The following is a 24004-nucleotide window of genomic DNA, read 5'->3' on the forward strand; positions in this document are numbered from 1 at the left end:
TTTAGTCCTCTTTATAAAATTTTCTTTTATGTAAAAATTTTTTGGTCTGTCTGTCATGTAATAAGTTCCTTTTTTTTTTTACAGACATGCAAATATTCTTCTGTAATGTTATTTCTTTATTATTTTCATCAATAAAGTTATGTTTGGAAATAGTGAATTCAATTCAATTCAATTCAATTTTATTTATATAGCGCTTTTAACAATGGTCATTGTCTCAAAGCAGCTTCACAAAGATGAAAGAAATTCACAAAAAAAAAAAAAAATAAATAAATAAATAATAAAAAAAAAATAATAATAAATAGTGTATGTGTGAGAAAAGTGTCTCTAGATAATAACAAGATGAATGAATGAAATTTCTCTGATGAGCAAGCCAAGGGTGATGGCGACAGTGGCAAGGAAAAACTCCCTGAGATGGCAATAGGAAGAAACCTTGAGAGGAACCAGACTCAACAGGGAACCCATTCTCATTTGGGTGATAACAGATAGAGATAATATAATACCATGTGTGTTATGCAGCTGAGAGTACAATATAAACAGAAATTATTTAAATTAACATGAAGTCCAGTTCAGCATAGGGATGAGTCAGTAGGTGCAGAGGGCAGATGGGGTCTGGATCACTGGGAGCACAGGAGCAGGATGTGTAGCTCCAATCATAATAAGGCAGAATTCAGCTGGAGCTGGTCCTTCTCTGGATGCCTCAGGATCCTCACAGGGTTGGCCTTTATCTACTAAAGCTGGTACAATCTCCAGATGATTGAATGATTTTGTACATAATAATGCAAACATGATAAACATATATAATAAATCTGTACTAAAGATTATATGATACCTAAAACTTTTGCACAATACTGTACTGTATATTCTTCGGTCCTTTAATCGTGTTCGGCTTCCATGAAGCTTGACCTTGTATGTGCACAGCTACTGCTGGAAAAGAACCTACCAGGCATGAATATAGCTAAGTATATAAATGATGGCTATTCCAGGTCTATTGCATTTGATGGATCTGTGTCATTGAAACAAGATTCCTGCTTCCAAAAAGGCTGATTTATTGGTTAATAAAGGAAATAGAAGAAGGGAAAAGAAAGAAGGATGGTACCAGTCAAAAGTTGGGTTTTAAATTTTTACATTCTAAAACAATACTGAATTATTTTCAAAATTGTAAATACATATGGCATTAGGTAATTAAGTAACAATAACAACAACAGTAAGTTGTTATTTTAAGACATGAAGGTCAGGTGTTCTACAACAGTTCTTGCAGGAGCAGTAATGTCAAGTGCATTTGCAAAACCCATCAAGCACCATGATGAAACTGGCTCTCATGAAGACCTTCCCAGGACAGCAAGACCAAAACTTATCTCTGTTGGAGAGATGTTCATTTAGAGTTACCAGCCTCAGGAATCACCAGTTAACAGAACCGTTATAAAGGCTTTGCAGAGCATAAGTAGCAGGCTCAATATCAACTGTTAAAAAGAGATTATTGTATTTTAGTGTACAGTATGTTGTTTGCAAATTGAACCGGCTCTTCTGGGGAACTTTAAGAGCGAACTCACAAACAAAAATGTCGTTTGTTTCTTTAGATAAATAATTGAATGAATATTTAAGTTAGCGACACATTGGTGTAGTGGTTAGCAATGTGGGGTCTGCCTTGTAGGAGGAATACCCTTCGTGTACTCCGGTTTCCTCCTACTGTCCAAAGACAAGCAAAATAGACTAATTTATGTTCCTAAATCGCCTGTAGTATGTGTGTGATGGATTGGTGGCCAAAGTTCTCCTGGAATAGGCTCCAGGCCCCTTCTGACCCTGTACAGGATACGTGTTGTAGAAGTTGGATAAATAATTTTGCGACACTAAAATATATTTAATAATACAGTTAAACACACAGTATGTTGCCACCTGATAAAGCACTCCATTGAAACCTTGCAGAGAGTGTTATCTTCTATTGATTAGGCAGCCTAGAGGGAAGCTCGTCACTAGACCTGCTCAATCGAGCTCGCATCGTTCTCGTGTTGATGTCCGCCATTGTGGTTCGTTAGAGTGACCGGGCGCAGGCACAGAAGCTCTCCTCAAACATGCTGCTCTCTTCAGCACTGCGGGCTGCTGTGTCTCATGCGGTGAGAGAATAATTTTAGGATTTTTTTTTTTTACCTTTTGTGTGGGTATTAGTTAGGATTTTAACTCGCATTTGCAAGAGGATGTTTCTTTATGACATCTTGCAAGGGCAAGTTGAATGTAGCTACCCGGCTAAGGTTAGCTAACGTTAGCAAACAGCTCAGGAGCTAATGACAGTGCTGTGTACATCTGTACAGGAGCACGAGCTGTCTATCTATCTATCTATCTATCTATCTTACATTCGTTTTATATATATATATATATATATATATATATATATATATATATATATATATCTTACACACACACACACACACACACACACACAGAAGCAGTCAAAAGTCTGGACACAAGTTTTCTTTATTTTCTACATTCTAGCACAATACTGGATTTTTTGTTTCATAACACATATTGAATAAAATTAAAATAATTAAGGTGCAACAACAACAGTCAGTTCTTATTTTTAAATGTGAAGGTCAACTCTTCTGGAATAGTTCTAGCAAGAACAGTAATGTCTAGTGCCTTTGCAAAACCCATCAAGCACCATGATGAACCTGGCTCTCATCAAGGCCTCCCCAGTAAAGCAAGACCAAAACCTACCTCTGCTGCAGAGGAGATGTTAATTTAGAGTCACCAGTTTCAGAAATGACCAATTAACAAACAGCACCTCGGATTAGAGCCGATATGAATGCTTTACAGAGCAGACACATCTCAATATCAACTGTTTATGGGAGATAAACAAGAGAGCATTGTAGAAGGAAATTAAAAATCAGGTAAGACATTTGAATTGTGTGAGGAGTTGTGTCCAAACTTTTGGCTGGTAGTGTTTAAAGCAACTTCTAATTCAATGGCTTTCTTGATTTTTATTTCCTTCCACACTGTAAAACAATTCGGATTGTTTTTCAGTTAAAAGTTTCTTTGGGGGAAAAAACAACTATTTTTTTAAATAGAGGAATCTATGTTTTTATTTGTTATTTTTTACCGATCGATCAGCCAGTGATGAGAATTGGCTGGTTTTCAGTTTGACTGCCCATGACCGGTGATGAGTTGATTCTGTTTATAACCTATAACTGATTTTGATTCTGTACTGACCGTAGAAACGTCCGAGTGGCTCAAGACAAGCGCATTTCTATGGAATTACAGTATCAAAAATAGTGTGCGTTAAAAGTCTCCGATCTGCCTTTTTTAAAAACTCTAATCGAAAAAGTGTCAAAGCCACGCATTACACACGCTTACAACCAGTTTCAAAACACTGCAAGCGCAAATTAAATGCATTAGGAGCCCTGCATCTCCGCGTTTCAAGCTGCACATGCCACTGTCACTGAGTCACTGTCAGGAGTTTTGTCCCTTTGGAGACATTTCAGGTGGTAAAACATTGCAGCCTCTTTATAATCCTACAGGCGGTACACTCTGAACTATTTTCATTCTGTGTGGTAGAAGTGAATTTTATTTGACATGGGTCCGTGTAGTCCGATTAAACAGCAGAGCTACTATAGCTCAAACTGCTGAAAAAGTTAATACTGGTTCCAATAGAAAAGTATCATTTTTATTTACACTGTGCATCACAGTGTGTTATGTAAAGGGCTATGTAACTGCAGTCCGGTCAGTGTGAGTGTCAGAACTGGACTATGGAGCAATGGAAGAAGGTGGCCTGGTCTGAGGAATTACATTTTCGTTTACATTTTGGCAAGAAGGACTTGCTCAGTAATAGGCTAATGGTCAAATTGTTGCATATATGTTGTATATGCTGTGTGTGTATATGTAAACACCCACCAGCCATAACATTACAAAGCGAAATATTATAGCCAGTATTTTCTAGGTCCCTCTTGTGCCAACAGGGTGACTTTGCCTCCTCTGGGCTTTGCTCCACAGTGCATCTGTGGGAGTGCACCAGGATGTTGGCAGCAGATCTTTTGGGTTCTGTGGGTTGTGGGATGGAGCTTCCATGGATAAGACAAGTTTGGATCTGGAGAGCTTGGAGGCCAAAATGAGCCTTGGGTCCCCATGGACCTGTCACCAGTCCATTACTATTTTTTCGCAGTCTATGACTGTGATTAACTAGATTAAAAATTTCTATCAATTGACAGCGCTAATGTTAAGTCTAATATTTCAAGCCTTTTTTTAATTTACAAATTACAGTTACATTACAGTTTACATGAGAAAAAATTCAGTATCTCAAAATATTTAAATATTTCCTAAGATCAATCAAATATTATTTACAATATAGAAAATCTGAAAAATCTGTTCATTTACGCACTCAGTGCTTGGTTAGAGCTCCTTTAGCACGAAGTATTGCATCAATGCAGCATGGCATGGAGGCGATCTGTGGCACTGCTTAAGGGGTTATTGAAGACCAGGTTGCTTTGATAGAAGCTTGTCTGTATTGTCAGTTCAGGTTTATAGAAACCCATAGATTCAGAGAGGTTCAGGCCAGCAAACTGGTCAGTGGTAGCTGTGGTAGCTGTGGGAAGGTGCTAAGTCCTGCTAGAGAAGGATTATGCATTTCAGGTTTATCAGCACATAGAACCATGAAGTGCTCTAAAATCTCCTGGTCGATGGCCACGCTGACTTTATACTTTATAAAAGTGAATCCACAAGAGCAAATGACATGGCACCCCAGATAATCACCAAGTCTTTAAACTTCATGCTGGACTTTAAGCAACTTGGATTGTGTCTCTTTACTCTGCCTTTAGACTCTGGAACCCTGATTTCCAAACAAAATAAAATAATTACTTTCATCTGAAAAGAGAATGCAACAGTTGTAGCCTCTCTGAATAATTATTGTCACAAAGCAGCTTTACAAAATCAGAAGTAAACGTGAGAAAATGTGTATGAATTAAAATGATCAGATTGTTTCTGGTGAGCGAGCCAAGGACAAGGAAAAACTTCCTGAGATGTCAATATAAAAAAAGGGTAAGAGAAACCAGACTTAACTTCCTCATTTGGGTGATAACAGATAGCAGGAATTGTTTCATACTCGGTGTAGGAGGCTGGAAGTTGAACATAATAGATGATGTCTTTAAGTTAATATGAAGTCCAGTTTGTTATTGAAGGCTCAGGTAGACTGTAGGCAATTCCAGTCCTGAACTACTGAGAGACTGCAGTCACAAGTCCTCAGAGAACAGCTGTCTGCATTTCACTGGGAGAAGAGACGGGTGATGCGTTCATATCATCTGGTTCTACTATGGACACTCACTACTGCATTTTGAGTAACCAGTAATAGTTCTTTACTCCAGCTCAAAATGAAGTAGTCTTATATATTAAGATAGTGGATATTTGATTTTCATGAGCTGTAAGCCATAATCATGTAAATTAAAACAAAAAGGGCTTGAAATATTTCAGTTCACGTGTAATCAGTCTTACATTTGTTTGTTGTTCTGCAGTCTGTTGTCACTGTCTTAATATAAAGTGTGTCTGGTGTGTTTTAGGGCAGGCAGGTGCGAAGCGTGCACAGATCTGCTGTCCGTGCTGGAGCAGGAGGAATCTTTGTGGTAAGAAATTCCTTTTCTTTTTCTTTTTTTTTTTTATTCTTAAATTCTTAAGTTTTTTTTTAAATGTTCCAAGGAGATTCAAAGAACTTTCACTTTTGCTCTTATAACTTTAGACGATATCAAAACCTGGATCTAAGTAAAATAAATTGCTTCCATTGATCTGGAACTAAAATACTGTTTCATCAGTAACGACTGCATTGTTAAAATGTTTGTTACACATAAAGATCTACATAAACATAATCTTTCATTTGTTGTATGTTATTATTTTTTTATGTAATAGGTCGATGTTGTAGTACTTGTGACTTGATTAGCCACTGTCGTAGGCTAAATGACCTTAAAATATGCAATATATGACCAAAGGTTGTGCACACCTGACCATCACCCTCATGTGCTTTGTGAGCGTCCCGTTCCAGATCCAGTCCCACAATTAATATTATACAGGTAGTCCCCGTCTTACGAACATCCGAGTTACGAATTTCCGTAGATACGAACGGACCGCGGTTTTACTTTCGGTTATGTCACAGAAGTAGCTCACGTGTATTGTACAAAAAAAAATTATGCTGTAGTGCACCAGATACAAATATTTACAATTATATACAATATTTTCAGTGTTAAAGTAAATGTATAAAATGTCTGTATTAAAGAAAATAATTAAATAAATTAAAAAGTCTGGTATATTTTAATATGTGTGTGCGTGTGGGGTGCCGGAAGAAATGAGTCGGCCTCACCGGTTTCAAGGAATCAAAATAAAGTAAAACTGTCCTGTTGGTAAATAGTCCTAATTTCAGAAAATAGCAAGAAACAAGGTCTACCCAACAAGGTTGGGTTTCTGCCAAATGCTGAAATGTAAGTCAGGGACTTCCTGTAATAACTGCCACTTTTCAGACCATGTCTTCAAGGAGGATGCACACAGAGACAATTATGTGCCTTTGAACTTAATAGGAAGAATTTGGATATGAACAGTGTGCACCTGTGTCTGAATACTTTTGGACACGTAAAGAAAAAAAACCCATGTTGGCTGCAACTTTGCTATGGGATTCCCTTTAAATGCACTAACTTCTGGACAGGACGTACGCTCATGGGCTACTTTGTTACGAATACCTGTCCAAAAAATCGATAAAATGCACAGTTAACATTCTGTATGTTGGAATGTGCATTCAACAGAATTTAGCCAGGATTCAATTTGTTTTAAATTTCCTCTTTCTGTCACTCCCTTACTAGGGGGGATAATCCTGAGGGGGGGAAAAAAGCAGAAACAAATGCACTGTGTGTGCAAACATACAGTAGTGTGCAAAAGTACAGTCCATTTAAAGTAAAATTATTGTAAACTATGCAGATAATATTATTTGTCCCATGATAATTCAGAGACCTTTATGAAAATACCACAAATTGATCCCCGAGATTGTTGTGTTGAAATCAGCGTAGTCTTCATGACTTAATCTTTTTTCTGTGTCGGAAATCTGCTCACCAGAAGCCAGTTTTCTTTAAACCAATTTCCAGTGAGCTTACCATGTTTAAAAGTGTGAAAAAGTTACTTGCTGTTGTCCTAGGTTTTTTTTAAAAAAAAATCAATTATCTGTGTTGACATTCACCAGGGGGCAGCATCCGGTGATCGAAGTTGAAATGTTTTCTTCAACAGGGCACGCAATGCGTCAATCTCTTCTGTAAAGATTCACATCAGTTGCTACTGTAAATTAGAGGAAATCTGATGCTACACATTAAGTTCAACCTTAAAAAAGGGCATAGTGACATAGATAACAATGATAAAGTGTGTGTACATTTTTGGGCCCCTCTCTGATATGTGTGTATATAAGATATATGTAACACATTGATGTGAATGTATATGATGTGTTTGTTTGTGTATGAGTTTATCTGTTTTAAAAACAAGGTTTCAAACACAAATCTGTGCCCCATTGTCAGACATCCCTTACCACCAATTACTACAACTTGTTTATTTTTGTTTCCCCCCCCAGCACAGGGATACACCAGAAAATAATCCCGATACTCCATTCGAGTTCACACCCGAGAACATGAAGGTGAGACATGATCCATGACTCTCCCACTTGAAATTTAATCACATCGGCTTACTCGTGTGGCTGCATATTATATCATTTGTTACTTTGCGATATTGTCATTTGCTGTACCGATCTCAAAGAGGTCTATAACACGTAACCAAGTGCACTGAGGAGTCTGAGAAATGTTGTGTGCCCGTGTTGTGAATAAATGTTGGTAAAAATTATCCATAATGTAGCCTATTGGCCTGGCAGCGTGTATAATCGCAATATCCTCTTTTAGTCCAACGCTAATGTAGAGAATAGAGTAGTTGTGTAAGAATATTAAAATCCGGTGTATGAGTCATTGGAAAAAACAAAAAGAAAAAGTCCTCAGAATTAGTACTGGTAAAAAATCTAGAAAGTGAATTTAGTCATCATGATTTTCAGTGCTGTGAAATGTAGCTGCATGTTAGTTTAACTGGTCTTTCTGATGTGTGTGTTTTGTTTCCTCCCCCCCTTTCCATGTGGTGATAGCGAGTTGAAGCTATAATAAAAAACTACCCTGAGGGTCACAAGCAGGCTGCTACCATCCCTGTTCTGGACCTGGCTCAGAGGCAGCATGGCTGGCTCCCCATTTCAGCAATGAACAAGGTAAAACAACATTGTGAGATTAAAAGATAGAGGTAAAGGTTTGTGTAGTTATCAGAAAAATATGACACATGCTCTCATTCTTTTAAAAGCGTTAAGAAAGAAAAGTCACAACAAAATTTTCATAATAGGTATTATTATATAATAAGTTTTAAAATGTGGATTTCTTATATTTCTCTCTGTTTATGCTGATAACATTCTAGTAGCACGCTAATAAATCATTATAAAAACAATTTATAATAATATTCAAAACCTTTAGAAAATTTTGATAAGAAAACTTTCTTCTTATTATTACTGTTATTATTATAATTATTTTATTTTTTGTTGTTGTTTATCAATGCTTAAAGGTGCTTTAGGGAAGATTAGTCTTTTTATAACCGTTCTGCTTGACATTGGATGATTCCCACCCAAGTGCATGAAGCTCTACCCACAGGATAAGCATCTTCAAGTAGAGTATCTTTAAAATGGAAAATGGTTTGGAGGTCCATCCAAACACAAACAAAAGCAAGGCGGTTTTCCAAACCTCTGTTTTTTTCTTCTTCTGCCATTTGCATTGAGATCATGGCCTAAATTTTTTTTATTTTGTCATGTTTGGCATATATACCAGGTTTATTTGTAAAAAGAAGGAATAAATAAAATCGCACCTTTTACCTGATTATTAGATGATTGACATTGGGTTACATTCAGAGCTTCAGATCAGTTGACAGTGTTTGTCTATTATGCTCGGTTTTAGAGTTATTTTGCTGTCCTGTAGGGCTGGAGAAATCTAAACATGCTTCCAAGAACATGATGAGATTCTTAGCTCCTGGCCTGGTTTCAAATATTGCAAAAGAAACGATTTATAAATTTTGCTCACCACTGACTTTATTAGTGGTTGTTCAATCATTTGATACACAGTGCTGATACCATATAATTGGCTGATTAGATAAATGCATTAATAGAGAAAGTATATTTATATACAGTACATGAATACATTAATTGTATTCCGTTCCTATCACCAGTGTTCAGCTGGGTACTTCTCTGCTCTTGCTAATGCCCAAACAGACAGTTTTAGGAAACTCTCTCAGTCAGTCATCTGAATGTGGTATTTGTGAACTTTCCAGGTAGCCGAGGTCTTAGATGTCTCCCCAATGAGAGTGTACGAGGTAGCCACATTCTACACCATGTTCAACCGGCAGCCAGTGGGGAAGTACCACGTCCAGGTGTGCACCACTACACCCTGCATGCTGTGCGATTCGGACAGCATCCTGCAGGCCATCCAGAATAAACTGGGTAAGCAAAGAGGGCTTTGTCTTAGTTAAACTCAATTGTAACGTCACAGATGTGTGTAGGAAGCCTCACAGAAAGAGGGAAGCATGTGATGGGTTGCATTGGCAAAAACAAATCACAGTAAACTGTTTAACTCATGTGTATAATTCTTTGTGAGCCACATTCAGAATCCTAAATCGGAGGAGCCAATTTGTTTGGTATTTCCTGGGGTGCATTATAAAAATAACATTATAAAAATGGAGATATGTAGTGTTTGCAAAGAACACTTCATATAAACAAAAGTGTCGGCCAAAAAAAAATTTATACGCACTTCCACATGAAAAATATATGCTTCTCTTTTGACGATCATATGATCGCATCAACGATAGATGCGACTACTGACCTCTTTAGAGGAAACATAATACTACACATTGCCGGCATAATCCAGTTCAAGGTTTAAAAAAGGATTGTACATTTTTTGTCTGACTGTATATTTATTTATATTTAATCATATAAATAAGAGGTGGGAGTGATTGCTTTGCTGGATGATTGTTGTTGTTATTATTAGTGCATTAGTGGCTTAGTGGTTAACGCATTGGCTATGGTTCATAACATCCTAGGTTAAAACCCCACAACCACTAAGTTGCTACTTTTGGGCCCTTGAGGAAGGCCCTTAACACTCAATTGCTCAGATGTATAATGAGATAAAAATGTAGGTTGCTCTGGATAAGGGCGTCTGCCAAATGCCTAGATGTAGATGTGGTAGGTCTCTCGTCTGCCAAACCCCAGCCACTGGATGCAGTGCCGGTCCCAAGCCTGGATAAAATTAGACGGTTTCGCCAACAAGGGCTTAAAACCTGTATCAAGTTGTTGTGAATACCCTCAACGGGAGCAGCCTGATGACAAGGGTTCACACAAAACAAGGGGAGTCTGCTTGTAGCTATTACGCTGCCCGCAGTTGAAACCAGCTTCCAGAAGAGATCAGATGTGCTAAAACATGTGCTGTGGCCAGGGGTAGCTCAGTGGTTAAGGCATTGGACTACGGTTCGGAAGATCCCAGGTTCAAACCCCACAACCACCAAGTTGCCACTGTTGGGCCCTTGAGCAAGGCCCTTAACCCTCAACTGCTCGGATGTGTAATGAGATTAAAAAAATGTAAGTCGCTCTGGATAAGAGCGTCTGCCAAATGCCTAAATGTAAATGTAAAACATTAGTCACATTTAAATCTAGAATTAAAACTCATCTGTATAGCTGTGCATTTATTGAATGCGCACTGTGCTACGTCCGAACTGACTGCACTGTATTTTATGTTTCAACTGTTTTATTATTTGATTCTAAATCAACTTTTACATAGTTTTAAAAGCGCCACTACACACTATTTTTATTTAAATAAAATTTTAAATAATTGTAAACGTTTTATTGCTATTCTTTTCTATTTCTTTTTATGATTATTTACTTCTCTTTCATGTAAAGCACTTTGAATTACCATTGTGTATGAAATGTGCTATACAAATGAACTTGCCTTGCCTTACCATTATTTTTATTCAGAGTTGCCTGAATGGCTTTTATGCATATTAATCCTACATCCATATCACAGGCCTTCTTCCCCCCTAAACACGCTGCATTACACATCATTTCTAGTAGCTGGATTAATTATCTTGCACAGGTGACAGACAGTCTCATCAGGAACACATGCAGGTATGCGGAACCACTGATGAAACAGGAAAGTTATGTACAGGACAAAGCTGTCATAAACTGTAAATCTTCTTAGAGCACAGCATGCTAGTCAGCGCTTAAGCACGTGAGGAGGAAATAACAAGGCTTGTCATACTCCGAATAACCTGAGGACAAAACGCTCAGAAATATATCAGATATATTTTATTCTACTGAAGAAAAACGTGTGGCGAAATTCCTAATGTGAAGCAGAGCGTTCAGAAAGGACTCCACGTTAAGCTTGTGTTCATGCAGGATCAGATTTCTTGAACTTACCTTAGCCATGTGTTCAATTTAAGATGACTTTTACAAGTGTAGGTTTTTCATACTAGTCTGCAAGTACATGTAAATCGATACACACCGCTGATAAAAGACATGGTTCATTACTGCATGTCTGCAGCCTGAGCGGTTTAATTTGATCTGCTTCTTACTTATGAACTCAATACCACTGCTTTCTGTCTCCTAGGCATCAAGGTTGGCGAGACCACAGCAGACGGGCTGTTCACGCTAATAGAGGTCGAATGTCTTGGTGCTTGTGTTAATGCCCCAATGGTCCAAATCAATGACAACTATTATGTAAGTACACCTGTTCAAGCCCTCGGTGTGCCACGGTGCTGGCGGGGTTTAATGTCAGTTCTTTCGGTAGTTAATAGGACTGACTTTTTTTTTTCTTCTTCTGTCCTGATTTTAGTATATGGCACTGCTGTTGTTAAACATGCTCTTAAAACCTTCCCTTTGGTGTACAGAAATACATCTAATTTGAAGTGTTTAGAACATATGCAGGTTTAATTAAAGCAAGGCTAGTGATATAGCATGTAGCTGCTTGGCTGTGATTTTGTCATTCTGCAGGTAAAGCCAGGCGGGCCGGTATAATTAGTACTACTGCATGACTGTGAATGCGATATTGCTTTTAACTAAATAAAAAAATAATATCGGAGGCCTGATATTTCGGACATAATTTAGCCAAACATTTTTTGTTTATTTTTGCTCTTTGTTAGCGGAAACGGATCACAAAAAAAAGCCACAGATGGGTAAAGTTTTGCGTGCTGCCATGCCAACACAGACACGTTTTGCGTGCTGCCATGCCAACACAGACACGTTTTGCGTGCTGCCATGCCAACACAGACACTCGCTGACAGCCAGTTAGTTTGCTTGTTGAGCCCACACTGGTTTGTACATTCCTGTTAATGGTGCTTCACTTTTTCTTACTCATCTTCATCTGACAAGCTTTTGTATTTCAAGGTGGCTCATGTTGCATGTTGTCACTAATGCTCCCATAGTAATGGTTTCTGTGCAACAACCTAAGGTGAACTGATGACAAGTGCAGTGACCCAGTCCAGAAAACAAACCCGGGCAGTTTATACTCATGGAACTCCACTCGTCCGTTCACCTGTCGTGTGGCATTTAGTAGATAACTGAGTCAGTAATGAATGCACAAAAAAACGCATCCTTAAATACACCGTGTTAAAATGAAAAGTCTCTTCACTTAAAGTCGATTCATAAAAGGCGAGTCAGTAATAAAAAAAAAAAAAAAAAAAAAACTACTCAAGTGGCAGCGTGTAATATTCCAAAAAAGTTAAAAACCCAATAAAATCTTTTTGTCATCTATAAAATAAATTCTTCAGTAGTTTATAAGTCCTCTGATTTATTATAATATTAATTAACCTGTTTATTTGTGGTAAAAAGGTATACGTTATTAAACAAATGACACAACTGATATAACATTCTCAGAATCAATTTGGTGTTAATTAAATATTTTAACTTATAAGCTATTTTCCATCCTGTTAATAGGACAATTCAGTCTACTGTTAAAGGTATAACCTAAATTTAATTCAGGAATACAGTGTAAACATATTAATACTTCTAATTGTAAGAATTATATCAGTAAATGCACACAATTGATGTTTTATTTTTCATGTATGTCTTGTTATTAAAGATATATATATATATATATATATATATATATATATATATATATATATATATATATAAATATATATATATAAAAGGATCTTTGTGAGCAACTGAAGGACTTTCAGAAATAGTTCAGGGTAAACCCCTTACCAGCTCAACATTATGTATGCAAGGCTTAACATTAACATTAGTACCATTATGATGTGATTTGTTAGACTAGGAAGCTATAAATATAACACACAGTCACAGACCTCGGGGCATCTAACCTTAACTACTTCATTTTATCGTCTTTAGTCAAGATTCCATCTAAATGCTTTTTTCTAAAAGACTGAAATCTGATCAAATAGGAATCTAAAAAAATGTGTATACAAACACACTCTTTAAATTTAACAGACAAATCTCTGTTGATGTGTGAAATGTCACGGGAAACAGTAGTGGAAACATTTTTGACAAAAGAATCACTGCCGTTATGCATAAATCGTGTCATGTGACAGTCCCACAACAAACCAATAAAACACCAGCAGGAAAAGTAGGGCATCTGTCATGCTGAAAACCTTCTGCTTCTCCATGTGAGTACATGCCTCCTTCACTCTCTATCAGCTGTTCTCTCAGAGAGATCTGCTTCTAATGAGAAAAAATGTCCAAACTTAACCTGTTGTTCTTTCGTTAAATTATAGAAATTTATTTGAAAGCATTTTTTTTCTCCCCAAGTGTCAGTTTTATCAGATGTGGAGAAAAGACTGCATGGAGTCATTGATGAAAGTCTCATGCTTTGTTTTTAAGTCTCAAAGCCAAAATTTATGCAGAAACTGGAGTGACATCTTTGAGTAAAGCAGTTTAATTGAAAAATGTCCACTTAATACGAACTAAGAAACAAACACACAACCTTGCAAAAGTTTTAATGCATTTTTATTTCAACAGTACTGTAGCTTTATTCAGCATTTGTATAAACACTTTAAAAAAATGCTTGTTGGATGTTTAAAGGAATGACATAAGTTTAGCTCTGATTTTAAAAGTGATTTTACTAGCTAACCTCAAAAAGTAATTATTTAAAAAAAATGGTGGGGTAAATCCCATTCAGCCACTGAGTAAATAAAACAAAGGTGATGATGCAGTTAAATCGAGTATTACAGTACATGGGTGAATGGAAAGTCACTTTCAGGGACTAAAATTTGGTCAACAGATTCCACTCATGGTTAATTATCAACTCTGTGCTTGGACGTTGTCTTGGGGCTACGGTGTAACATGGTCAGAGAGGAAGGGCTCGATTAACCACAGTTGGACTTGAGGAATATTTTCTCTGAGAAACTTTTGCAGCTATAGGTTCTGGGGTTTTAAGGCACAACCCTGTGGTGGTGATTAAAATCGGTTAGTTATTGATGTTATTTATTTTTTTACTTACTAACTTACATTCCACTATTAGTTTTTTAGAATTATTACAATTTACAATTAAAAGCCGATTTTACAAGGTCCCGACATCACTAATTCAAAGCTTTATGGATTTAAAAAAACAGCTGTAATGTTACTTTATAGCTTTAAATAATGGGCTTAATATTCAGATTGTTGGAATATACTCATAAAATAAATTTTTGCCAAGTAAAATGTGTTTATTGTTGTTTTATTGTTAAACATCATCCAGTTTTAAGGAACCGCTGCCATAGCCCACATCGCACTACATATACAACACTGACTGACGGTAGCTTATGTTACACATTTCTATAGGCAGTTTTTTTTTTAAAGTCTAACATTAAAGTTTTCATAAGGACACTTGTTAATTATGTGGCCTTGTTGTAGCTAACGTTTGGTGAATACGTGATCACGAGTCATATCCTGTAGTGCCTCGCATTCGGGGGTCACACTTTCGGGGGGAAAAAAAATAAATGGGTATTTACCTGCAGAGTGGTCATTCCAAGTAACCAGGAAACAGAGGGTGACTCATTAAAACTCACCAAAGTCCACCAATAAGTTCTCAGCTTCTTAAGAAATATGCCTATTGTGAGTGGAACTTGAGTGTTCAGCAATTATAAGTGCTTTCTTTTTCTCTTTTCTTCAGGAGGATCTGAAGCCTTCTGATATTGAGCACATCATTGATGAACTAAAGGCCGGGAGAGTCCCTCCACCTGGGCCAAGGTATGAAGGCCTTTCTGGGTGCTATTTCTGAGTAATAACCATAAAAAGACTGTTACTTTTGATTTGTGTAATACTATGAGTAAATGAGTACAGGTTAGCCATGTGATGCAGCTGAACATTTAGCAGAGTTGCTGTTACCACTCCGAGGTTGATCGTTTTCCAACAGCAATTAATCCCTTACCAGCCTTTCTTTTGTCTCTATAACGATAATTGAAAGATAAATCTATTAAAAAAATTAAAAGGAAAAGCTTATGTTGACTAGAAGTGGGGGAAAATTAAGGTCCTTCTTCCTGATGACTTTCCTGTATTAAAACACATCCTGAACTTTTAAGCACTGGTACCGGAGTCTCCTTCCTTAAGTGTTACACACTGTGTTCAGCTCCTTGAAGAAAACCTCAACACTATAACAATGTTTCACTTTCCTAAATCATATAATTATTTAGTGTTACTGACACACAGAGTATAAAAATATAGTTTTTAAATGACTAGTGTATATATGATCTATGTTACACAGGTATGCTCACAGTCCGCTTTATTAGGAACACCTGCACATCTTATTTATGGAGTTATTTAATCATCCAACCATGTGGTAGCTGCACACACTGCAAAAGGTCATACAGATACAGGTCAAAAAATTCAGTTAATGTTCACATCACATCCGCACTAAGAAAACGTAACCGTGATCGATGCATGGCTGTTGGTAACAGAAGAGCTGGTTTGAGTATTTCAGTTGCTGCTGATCTTATAGGGGTTTTCCCACACGCACGCACGCGCACACAGACACTAGTCTCTAGTGACTCTGTGTCATTCTTTACACAGAATGATACAAAAAAAAAAAAAAAACATTGAATGAGTGTCAGTTCTGTGGGTGGAAACACCTTGTTCAGAGGAGAATGGCCAGATTATTCTGAGCTACCAGTAAGGATACAGTAACTCATAAACAGTCTTTGCTACCCTAGAAAGAGTTGTGTATAAAAATCCCAGCAGCTCAGCAGTTTCTGAAAAAGTCACACAGCTTATCTGGTACCCATAACCATGCCACAGTTAAAAGTCACAGGTCACACTTTTTTTCCCATTAAGATGTTTACATGAAAAATTTACTGAAGAGTTTGGCCTGTACCTGCATGATTTTTGCCCAACCGCACGAACATACAGGTGTTCCTAATAAATTGGCTGGTTTGTATATCTTCTATTCATTGATATTGGGTTGCCTGATATTATTATCCTGTATATCTTAACTCAATGATAATTATATGATAAACGCTATAAATCACAAAGGATCATGTGATTTAAGCAACTTTAAACTCGAGAGCACTGATGAATTATTGATTTTCGTGTGACATTTTGCAGGAGCGGCCGTTTCTCGTGCGAGCCTGCCGGAGGACTGACCTCTCTGACCGGACCTCCTCCTGGACCCGGCTTTGGAGTCAGGCCTGACTTATAACTCCAGCATTGGGTCATCTAACTTAACCCAAGTTATTATAATCTTATAATTCAAACATCATTGTAAGTGTAAATAAAAATGTTGTTCATTGTACAGATTAGTGATGTGGTTGTTTTTAAATGGTCCATTTTCTATTTATTGTAACAAGACTAAATATTATATAGAGAACTTTATGTAATACAGTACATACTAGGCCTGAGTCTTATTTCTATTCAAGGTCAAAGGTCTGGAAACGATTAGTGATTTAGCAAATAACTTTTATTAAACTTGCATGCAACGAACATTCACATATAAGGCAGTCTGAGACTAAACACATTTAAACCCAGTGGAAAAAAATTTACTTATACCAAAGCAACTCTTTAAATCAGACTTTAAAGCAATCTGCAATAACATTGTATCCAAATAGATATACTTTAGTATGGAGTTGGTCACCCTTTTTCCAGCCATAAGAGCTTCCAATCTTTTTGGAAGGCTGTCCACAAGATTTTAGAGTGTTTGTGTGAATTCGTGCCCATTCATTCTGTAGAGCATTTATGAGGTCAGGCACTGATGTTAAACAAGAAGGCCTGGCTCGCAATCTTCATTCCAGTTCATCCCAAAGGTGTTCGATGGGGTTGAGGTCAGGGCTCTGTGCGGGCCAGTCAAGTTCTTCCACAACAAACTCATCAAACTCATCAAACCATGTCTTTATAGTTCTTACTTTGTGCACTGGGGCTGGTCATCTTGGAATAGAAAAGGGCCATCCCCAAACTGTTGCCCCAAATTAGGAAACAACCAAGATGTCTTGGGATGCTCAAACGTTATGATTGCACATCACTAAGGATAAGGGGCCTGACTGAATCACCTAAATTCAATGATTATTAGGCTTGGCCAAATACTTTTGTCTGTATAGTGTATATTCGAGTGTCAGAAAGATTTAAAATGCGTTTAAGTTCATGCAAAAGACTGTTTGATGCAAAAAAATGTCAATTGAACATAAACAGCTCCAACTGTCAACATTACAAAGTTTACAGACGTTTTAGAAAAAAGAATGAACTACAATAGAAAAGTCTTTCCTGACTGATTTTCATGCTGAACCACTAAATAAGTCAAGTGTATCTTTAATTTCGGAATAAACCGACCTTAAAGACCAACACAATAAGACTCTGCAATATCAAAATGATTTAGAAGTAAAAGTTATATGATGCCCTGAGGGGTCGTTCACGTGTCACGTCTAAAAATACGTGGAAAACGTCAGCCGCGTCGCGTTTTTCTTTTTTCTGCTTCCAACGAACTTGCGTTTTCGTGACTTCTTCCGTGGTGTTTTCCGCCACCTTCAAGCGTGAAGAAAATGCGGAGAATTTCACCACATGATCCAGGAAGAGTGAAGCTGATTGGTCGAGGCTTTCTGAAAAGAGCGCACGGGAAACGCGCGAGCGTCGCTCTCGCGAGTCTCTCTATTTAAAAATGATAAAACTGAGCACGCGACGCGTGAACGGACCCAAGGCCATTTAAATACAGTAAGAAATTGCAGTCTGGTTTCTGTTACCCGCCTAAAGGTGTGGTCGCAAGACACAGGGAACACGCACCTTTTCTTTTCACATTTTGAACGCGACGGGGGACGTGTGATGTACACTGATAGATGAAGTCGTACCCTTCCGTGAACGTGAAAGCCCCGTTATATGTGAGCTAACTCGCTAAATCTGGCGCCCGATAGCCGACCATTGAACCCTGTGACGTAACACACCAAACACTTTCCCGCTGTCAACGTTACTATGACAACGATGTGAAAACTATTACGTTTATAGCCTTAATCGCGGGTCAGGAACACCGGAACTGATCTCCACATACACTAACAGGCAAATAACTGACGAGTACAAAACGTGTTTGTGTCAAGGTAGGACACATTCCCTTATTTCATCTGAAATGGGAGTCCAGAATTTGAGAAGCCCTGGTACATGATATAATACATTTTTATAATTATAAATTATTTCTATGATATGCAGCATTATTGCTGAAGTGTTGTGGTATTTGTGAAGAAAACCTACTAATCCTGTGGACTTTATAGATTATTATTATCATCTCTGTGGCAAAAAATATCATCAGTATCACTGATGTAAAGGATAGCTTTACTTTTCTTTTGACTGGAGATGGCTTGCACCCAAACTTTCTTAAAAATTAATCAGTAAACAGCCAAATCTGTATTGTACAAAGAAGTGAACATATTTAAAATTCCCAGGAAATATTATTCCTGTAATAAAAAAATGTCACTGTGTATTTGAGATTAAACTGCCAGAGATTCAGGGCATTTTTCTGTAGATATTCAGTACCTTGACTATTTAATTTCCATTCACACTGGATCTGATTCGTTTGGTGCTGGATAAGTCAAATGCAGTCCTTGAAACTGAAACCAACTTTTTTCAAACCTTTTTGCCTGCCCAAATTTCCAGACTTTCACTCTCAGATTTTCTCTAATGTTCCTACTTTAAACAGAATCATAAATATACATATTAGGGAGGCTGTGTTATGGGTAAGAACAGCATAATTACACCTGAAATGTCGAGTCTACAAGGTGTCTCAAAAAATCTATATGTGTTTTCCTTATTTTTAATTTTGACTCAAGATTACTTCTAATCTTATAACTGAGGATCGGATACAACCAGACCTAACACCAGTTGACTTTTATCTTAAGGTCGTCTGAAGTAAGCAGTCTATTAGTGTTGACCCAGAACAGCAGTCGCATTGAAGGAGACATGAAATCAGAGGCTGCCAATTTAAGCATTTGCTATAATTTATAGGGTCAAAAGAATGAATACACTTCAGGAAAAGAGAAACTTGTATAAACAGTTAAATACTAAATGTATTGCTGTATGTTTTATATATATGATAAAATTGTATTATTAATATTAAATTTATATAAAAATTTTTTTTTTTCTTTTCTGAAGTGTGTAGCCATTTTCCTGACTCTGTATATATATATATATATATATATATATATATATATATATATATATATATATATATAGCTTTTTTGGCTTGTGCAATTCCTGTTGCCCATGTACTTTGACAAGATATCCATATTTTTGTGTGCCCATTTCAGTGATTTTGCTGATCTTTAAAAAAAATTCAGACCTTTCGACATCTGCTTGAGGAGTCCAGATCAAATCAAACTGATCAGCCTTAAAGCACCTGGCACGCCTTGGAATCTAACGGTGGAGTCAGTTAAAAGATGACAGCTCTGTTGGAAAGCTTGTGGGTTTATTTTTACAGACGGGGTTTTCACATCACCCGGGTTATTTTGCGACATACACTAATGAAGAAATGTCTTTCCTTGCAAGTTGGTAGCAGCTCAGTTGTAAAAGGCTTTGGACTACTGACTGAAAGGTCCCAGGTTTAAACCCCGGCACCACCAAGTTGCTCCTGCTGGGCCCTTTCAATTGTTCAGATGTAAAATGAGATAAAATGTAAGTGGCTCTGGATAAGGGCGTCTGCAAAATGCCGTAAATGTAAATCGTGTCCCAGACTCATAACACACACCTCTTTCAAAGCAAATAATGTAAAACCAGGCCACCCACCCCAATCCACTACTACATGCCTTCACGCTGCAAACCAGTGCCTGCATTACGGTGTAATAAAGCAGTTATTCCATGTCTGTCAGCTCGCGCGTTCACTCAGCCGTGCTCCTGTTTGTCGATGTGTCTAGCCAGCGCCCTTCCCCCCACGCGCACATTTCTCCCTCGCGATTTGAGCCTGTTCTGCAACATAATGGCGGCCACTGCGCCTGCGCGAACATTTCTCCATCATGCAAATACCACTGCGCCACACATACACACACATACGACTGAGCTTTCAAAACTCGACCTACACAACACCCATACACGTTAACATACTTCTATTACTACCTTATCATATTCGTATTAAAGAAAATTGAAATGTATATTTACTCCAGTCTGCAGTTTAAGCTCATCCCGCGGACGTTTCGAGAACGTGTAGCTGCAGCTCGCGCCGAGCGGAAAAAGAGGATGACGTCACGCGCTCGCGCGTCACCTCGCCCTCTTTAATTTTTCCCCCCTCTGAACGCGTTCACGACGCGGAATTTCAGTAATTGGAAGAACACGACAAACCAAACGTGCAGACCAACACACACACCTGCAGCAGCGTTTTAGTGCGAGAAGTTCAAAATGGAGGCGGCCAGGCTGTTACTATGAGGCATGTCCTGCCCCAGCTGAGCGCGCACGCAGACCTTTTTGAGCTCTTGCACGCAGAGCTCGCGCTAGCGGTCACGTGGCCCGGGCTCGTGCCAATGAGCGCGAGGTTCGCCGTGTTTTTGCTTGGCTTTTCTTAGCGATGTTTTCAAACCGAGCCGTGAGCTGGAGAGAAACGTCACACAGTCGCAGGCTCATGAGCGCTTTTCAGCGTTTTATTCAAGTAAACGGTTTCCCGTGAAACAACCAACAAACGAGCAAACAAACACAACGCTATTTCCTCGCGCCGAGCTGAAGCGGAACCCGAAAAAGGCGTCGCTTTTAAGGTAAGCAGGAAAAGTCTTCCTTTGATAATGGCTAACGTGGCTAGCGTGCTAGCATGGAGGCGTTACGGGGTGTTTGTGTAGCGTTAGCTCTGACATGTGTGTGGCGGAAAGGACGTGGTTGCTTGGACGTTAGACACCACCGGGTAGGTCAGTGTTCGCGTTTAAACAGGAGGTGTTTTCTTTATTCAGCACATAGACGTTAGCGTTAGCATTCCCCCCTCTCCCGCTCTCTCTGTCTGTGTTTGAGCTGCAGCGACGGAAAAGGGGCAGTGACACTACAGGCTCGCTGTGCTCTCGCTCTCTCTCTCCCTCTCAGGACTTGGAGGGGATGAGGAGCGCTGCTGTTAGCACGGCTAGCACAACTAGCATAGAGAGAGAAGTGCTGAGGCGCTGTCGCGAGCGCTCCTGAGCGCTTTTGTCTGCAGTTGGAAGGGGTGGCGCAGTCTGCAACACCACCAGCTCTCAATCTAAACACTTCACTAAACGGGCAGTCCAACTCTCAACGCCGTTTTGCTTTTCCTTTCACTCCTTTACATATGGAGGTAAAATAAACACGAGCTCGCGTGCGCGCGTGCGTGTGCGTATTTATAACACATGTATGATTGCGTTATAGCTGTAGTGGTTGTATCTGCGCCACGCGACTGCATTGACAAACCCAGGCGCTTGTGTTTCTTGTGTGTGTGTGTGTGTTACCACAGAGCTGGATTTTCGTGAGCGTCCTTCGTGCAAGATGCCTTTTGTCTAAAGGACGTGGCTTTCATCGAGAAGGCGTCTTTCTTTCTCTTTCCCTATCGCCGTTCCCACGTTCTTCATTTCCTTATCCGTGTATTTTGTCAACAAAGCAAACTCCCTTTCTACTACGCTGTTTACTAGCCCTGCTGTTGCACCATGAGACATGACCACTACCACAACAACACCACACCAGCTCTAATAAATATTAGGTCTTATAATTATTATAATACCTGCTGTATTGTAGGCAATGTACAAAAAGTACTCACACACAGACGTAATATTTTATTACTGTTATTGTTATTATTGAGTCAACATTTTATCATTATCTTATATTATATCTTATTATAATTTTATCACATATATCATTATCGTTAACATTATCTGACCTTAAATCAGTACTTGAAAATTATTTATTTAAAACCATAGATAGGTTAACTGAGGGCAAAAACACACGTACAGCTTGGACAACCTCAGTATCCAGGAGTACCATTGACGCCTGAATTTATTTATTTATTTATTTATTTATTTCATTCACTGTAACAAATCTAACCTATACAGTAATCAGGGCTTGGGGATGTGGAGGAATAATCTACAAATCTGGATTGATTCTGTCACATTACATTATATATAAATTGACTAAACATTTTGTTATCCTGCAGCATTGTCTATGATTTTAAATATATATAATCATAGCTAATGCTGCAGAATAGTAAAATGTTTACTTAGATAGAGTTCTTCTCATAATGACCAAAAAATTCCAGGCATCAGTGTCCAGGAGTATCATTGATGTTTGGATTTATTAATTTTTTTTTGGTTTACTGTAGAAGACCTATTCTATACAGTAATCACGTCTCCGGGATGTGGTGGTACAATTTTCATATTGTGAGCATTTTTTAAATTATGATTATTATTATTTTAGGTATCAGGACCGTGATTTATAGCTTTTCTTATTACAGTGGAGATTGACTGTAGGGAGATGACTTGCTAGAATATTTGTCCTCTTTTTTAGTGTTGAATAATGATTTTTATTAAAATGATCCCTGAATCTTAGTGTAATGTAACGTTTAATGCAACACTTCAGTTTTACAGTTTATCTCTAAGATGTTAGTAATTTACAGCAATTTGTTCTGGCAAGTAGCTGTAACCATATGCAGCATGTTTATATAAAATAATAAACTGTACACACATTTGTATGATTATACCAAAATACAACTGCAGTAAGGTAGATAGATAATATAAATGAATTTTTAAGCAGTTCATCAAAATATTTTAGTATAGATTTTATATACAGTTTTTTAATTGCATTATATGATATATACATTTAGTAAATAAAATACTCACACAAGTATAATTCTGTATCATTCCAATAGTGTTTTAATTTTATTTAGGATAGTTTTATTTACACAAAAAATAACAAGCTAATTATTGTTTATAAATCAATATCCTCGTGCCAAACACAATTATTTATTACTGTACAACATGACATAGGAATGTGACACTTCAGCGCAGTACCATACAGCATGTAATGAAATAAAAAAAAACCATCTACCTTTGTCTGCAAATAGATGATCATAGTACAGTAACATAAAGCTGGAAGATTTTACTCTGTAACATGACACATAGCACTGTATTATTTTTCTTCTTCTTATTATTTATTATAATAATAATAAGAAAAATAATTATAATTAATAATAATGATAATAATGAATATTTTTTGCAATGGATGTATTTGTGTCTCCCAAATTACTAAAACTGACTGACCTAATATCGTGACCATGTTAATATTTCAGCTTTGACTCTCTGTGTGTTTTGGACAAAGATCTTTCTCTTGGGCTTTATTCTGGAGCATAAATCAAATCTCTACACCCACTCGAACAGTCCTGCACTCACACACTCACAAAATGACATATTAGGGATTATCCGAAGCTCCCGCTTTTCCACCGGGCCGTCGGCCAACAGGAGCTCGCGGTCGTTCATTTTTCCATTGACCCCTTTTCAGGCGTTTAGCCACATGCACAAGGTCTCGGATGAGAATTTGGTCCAGTTTCAGCAGGACGTATTTAAGATGGAG

General features: G+C 37.8%; 2 protein-coding genes across 3 annotated transcripts in view; both read left to right on the top strand.

Moving 5' to 3' along the window:
* Nucleotides 1-1971: 1971 nt before the first annotated feature.
* On the top strand, nucleotides 1972-16784 carry ndufv2 (NADH:ubiquinone oxidoreductase core subunit V2). The gene is made up of 8 exons (XM_053486929.1): nucleotides 1972-2111; nucleotides 5538-5600; nucleotides 7574-7636; nucleotides 8129-8245; nucleotides 9346-9514; nucleotides 11670-11779; nucleotides 15171-15247; nucleotides 16598-16784. Exons 1-8 carry the CDS (start codon nucleotides 2070-2072, stop codon nucleotides 16689-16691), a joined length of 735 nt encoding a protein of 244 aa, XP_053342904.1. The 5' UTR covers nucleotides 1972-2069; the 3' UTR covers nucleotides 16692-16784.
* A 3743-nt stretch (nucleotides 16785-20527) lies between these two features.
* ankrd12 (ankyrin repeat domain 12) overlaps nucleotides 20528-24004 on the top strand; it is a 43551-nt gene continuing 40074 nt past the window's right edge. For both annotated transcript variants that reach the window (XM_053486926.1, XM_053486928.1), the window contains exon 1: nucleotides 20528-21201. The gene's annotated coding sequence lies outside the window, so the exon portion shown is untranslated. The remainder of the gene's footprint in view (nucleotides 21202-24004) is intronic.

Source organism: Clarias gariepinus, chromosome 25 (genome assembly GCF_024256425.1).
Source record: "Clarias gariepinus isolate MV-2021 ecotype Netherlands chromosome 25, CGAR_prim_01v2, whole genome shotgun sequence".
NCBI classification, from domain to species: domain Eukaryota; kingdom Metazoa; phylum Chordata; class Actinopteri; order Siluriformes; family Clariidae; genus Clarias; species Clarias gariepinus.

Excerpts from the sequence above, each read along its gene's own strand:
- ndufv2 (XM_053486929.1), top strand. The coding sequence starts at position 2,070 with ATGCTGCTCTCTTCAGCACTGCGGGCTGCTGTGTCTCATGCG. Across the intron at positions 9,515-11,669 it reads GGCCATCCAGAATAAACTGG|GCATCAAGGTTGGCGAGACC; the intron begins GTAAGCAAAGAG and ends TCTGTCTCCTAG. Across the intron at positions 15,248-16,597 it reads GTCCCTCCACCTGGGCCAAG|GAGCGGCCGTTTCTCGTGCG; the intron begins GTATGAAGGCCT and ends GACATTTTGCAG.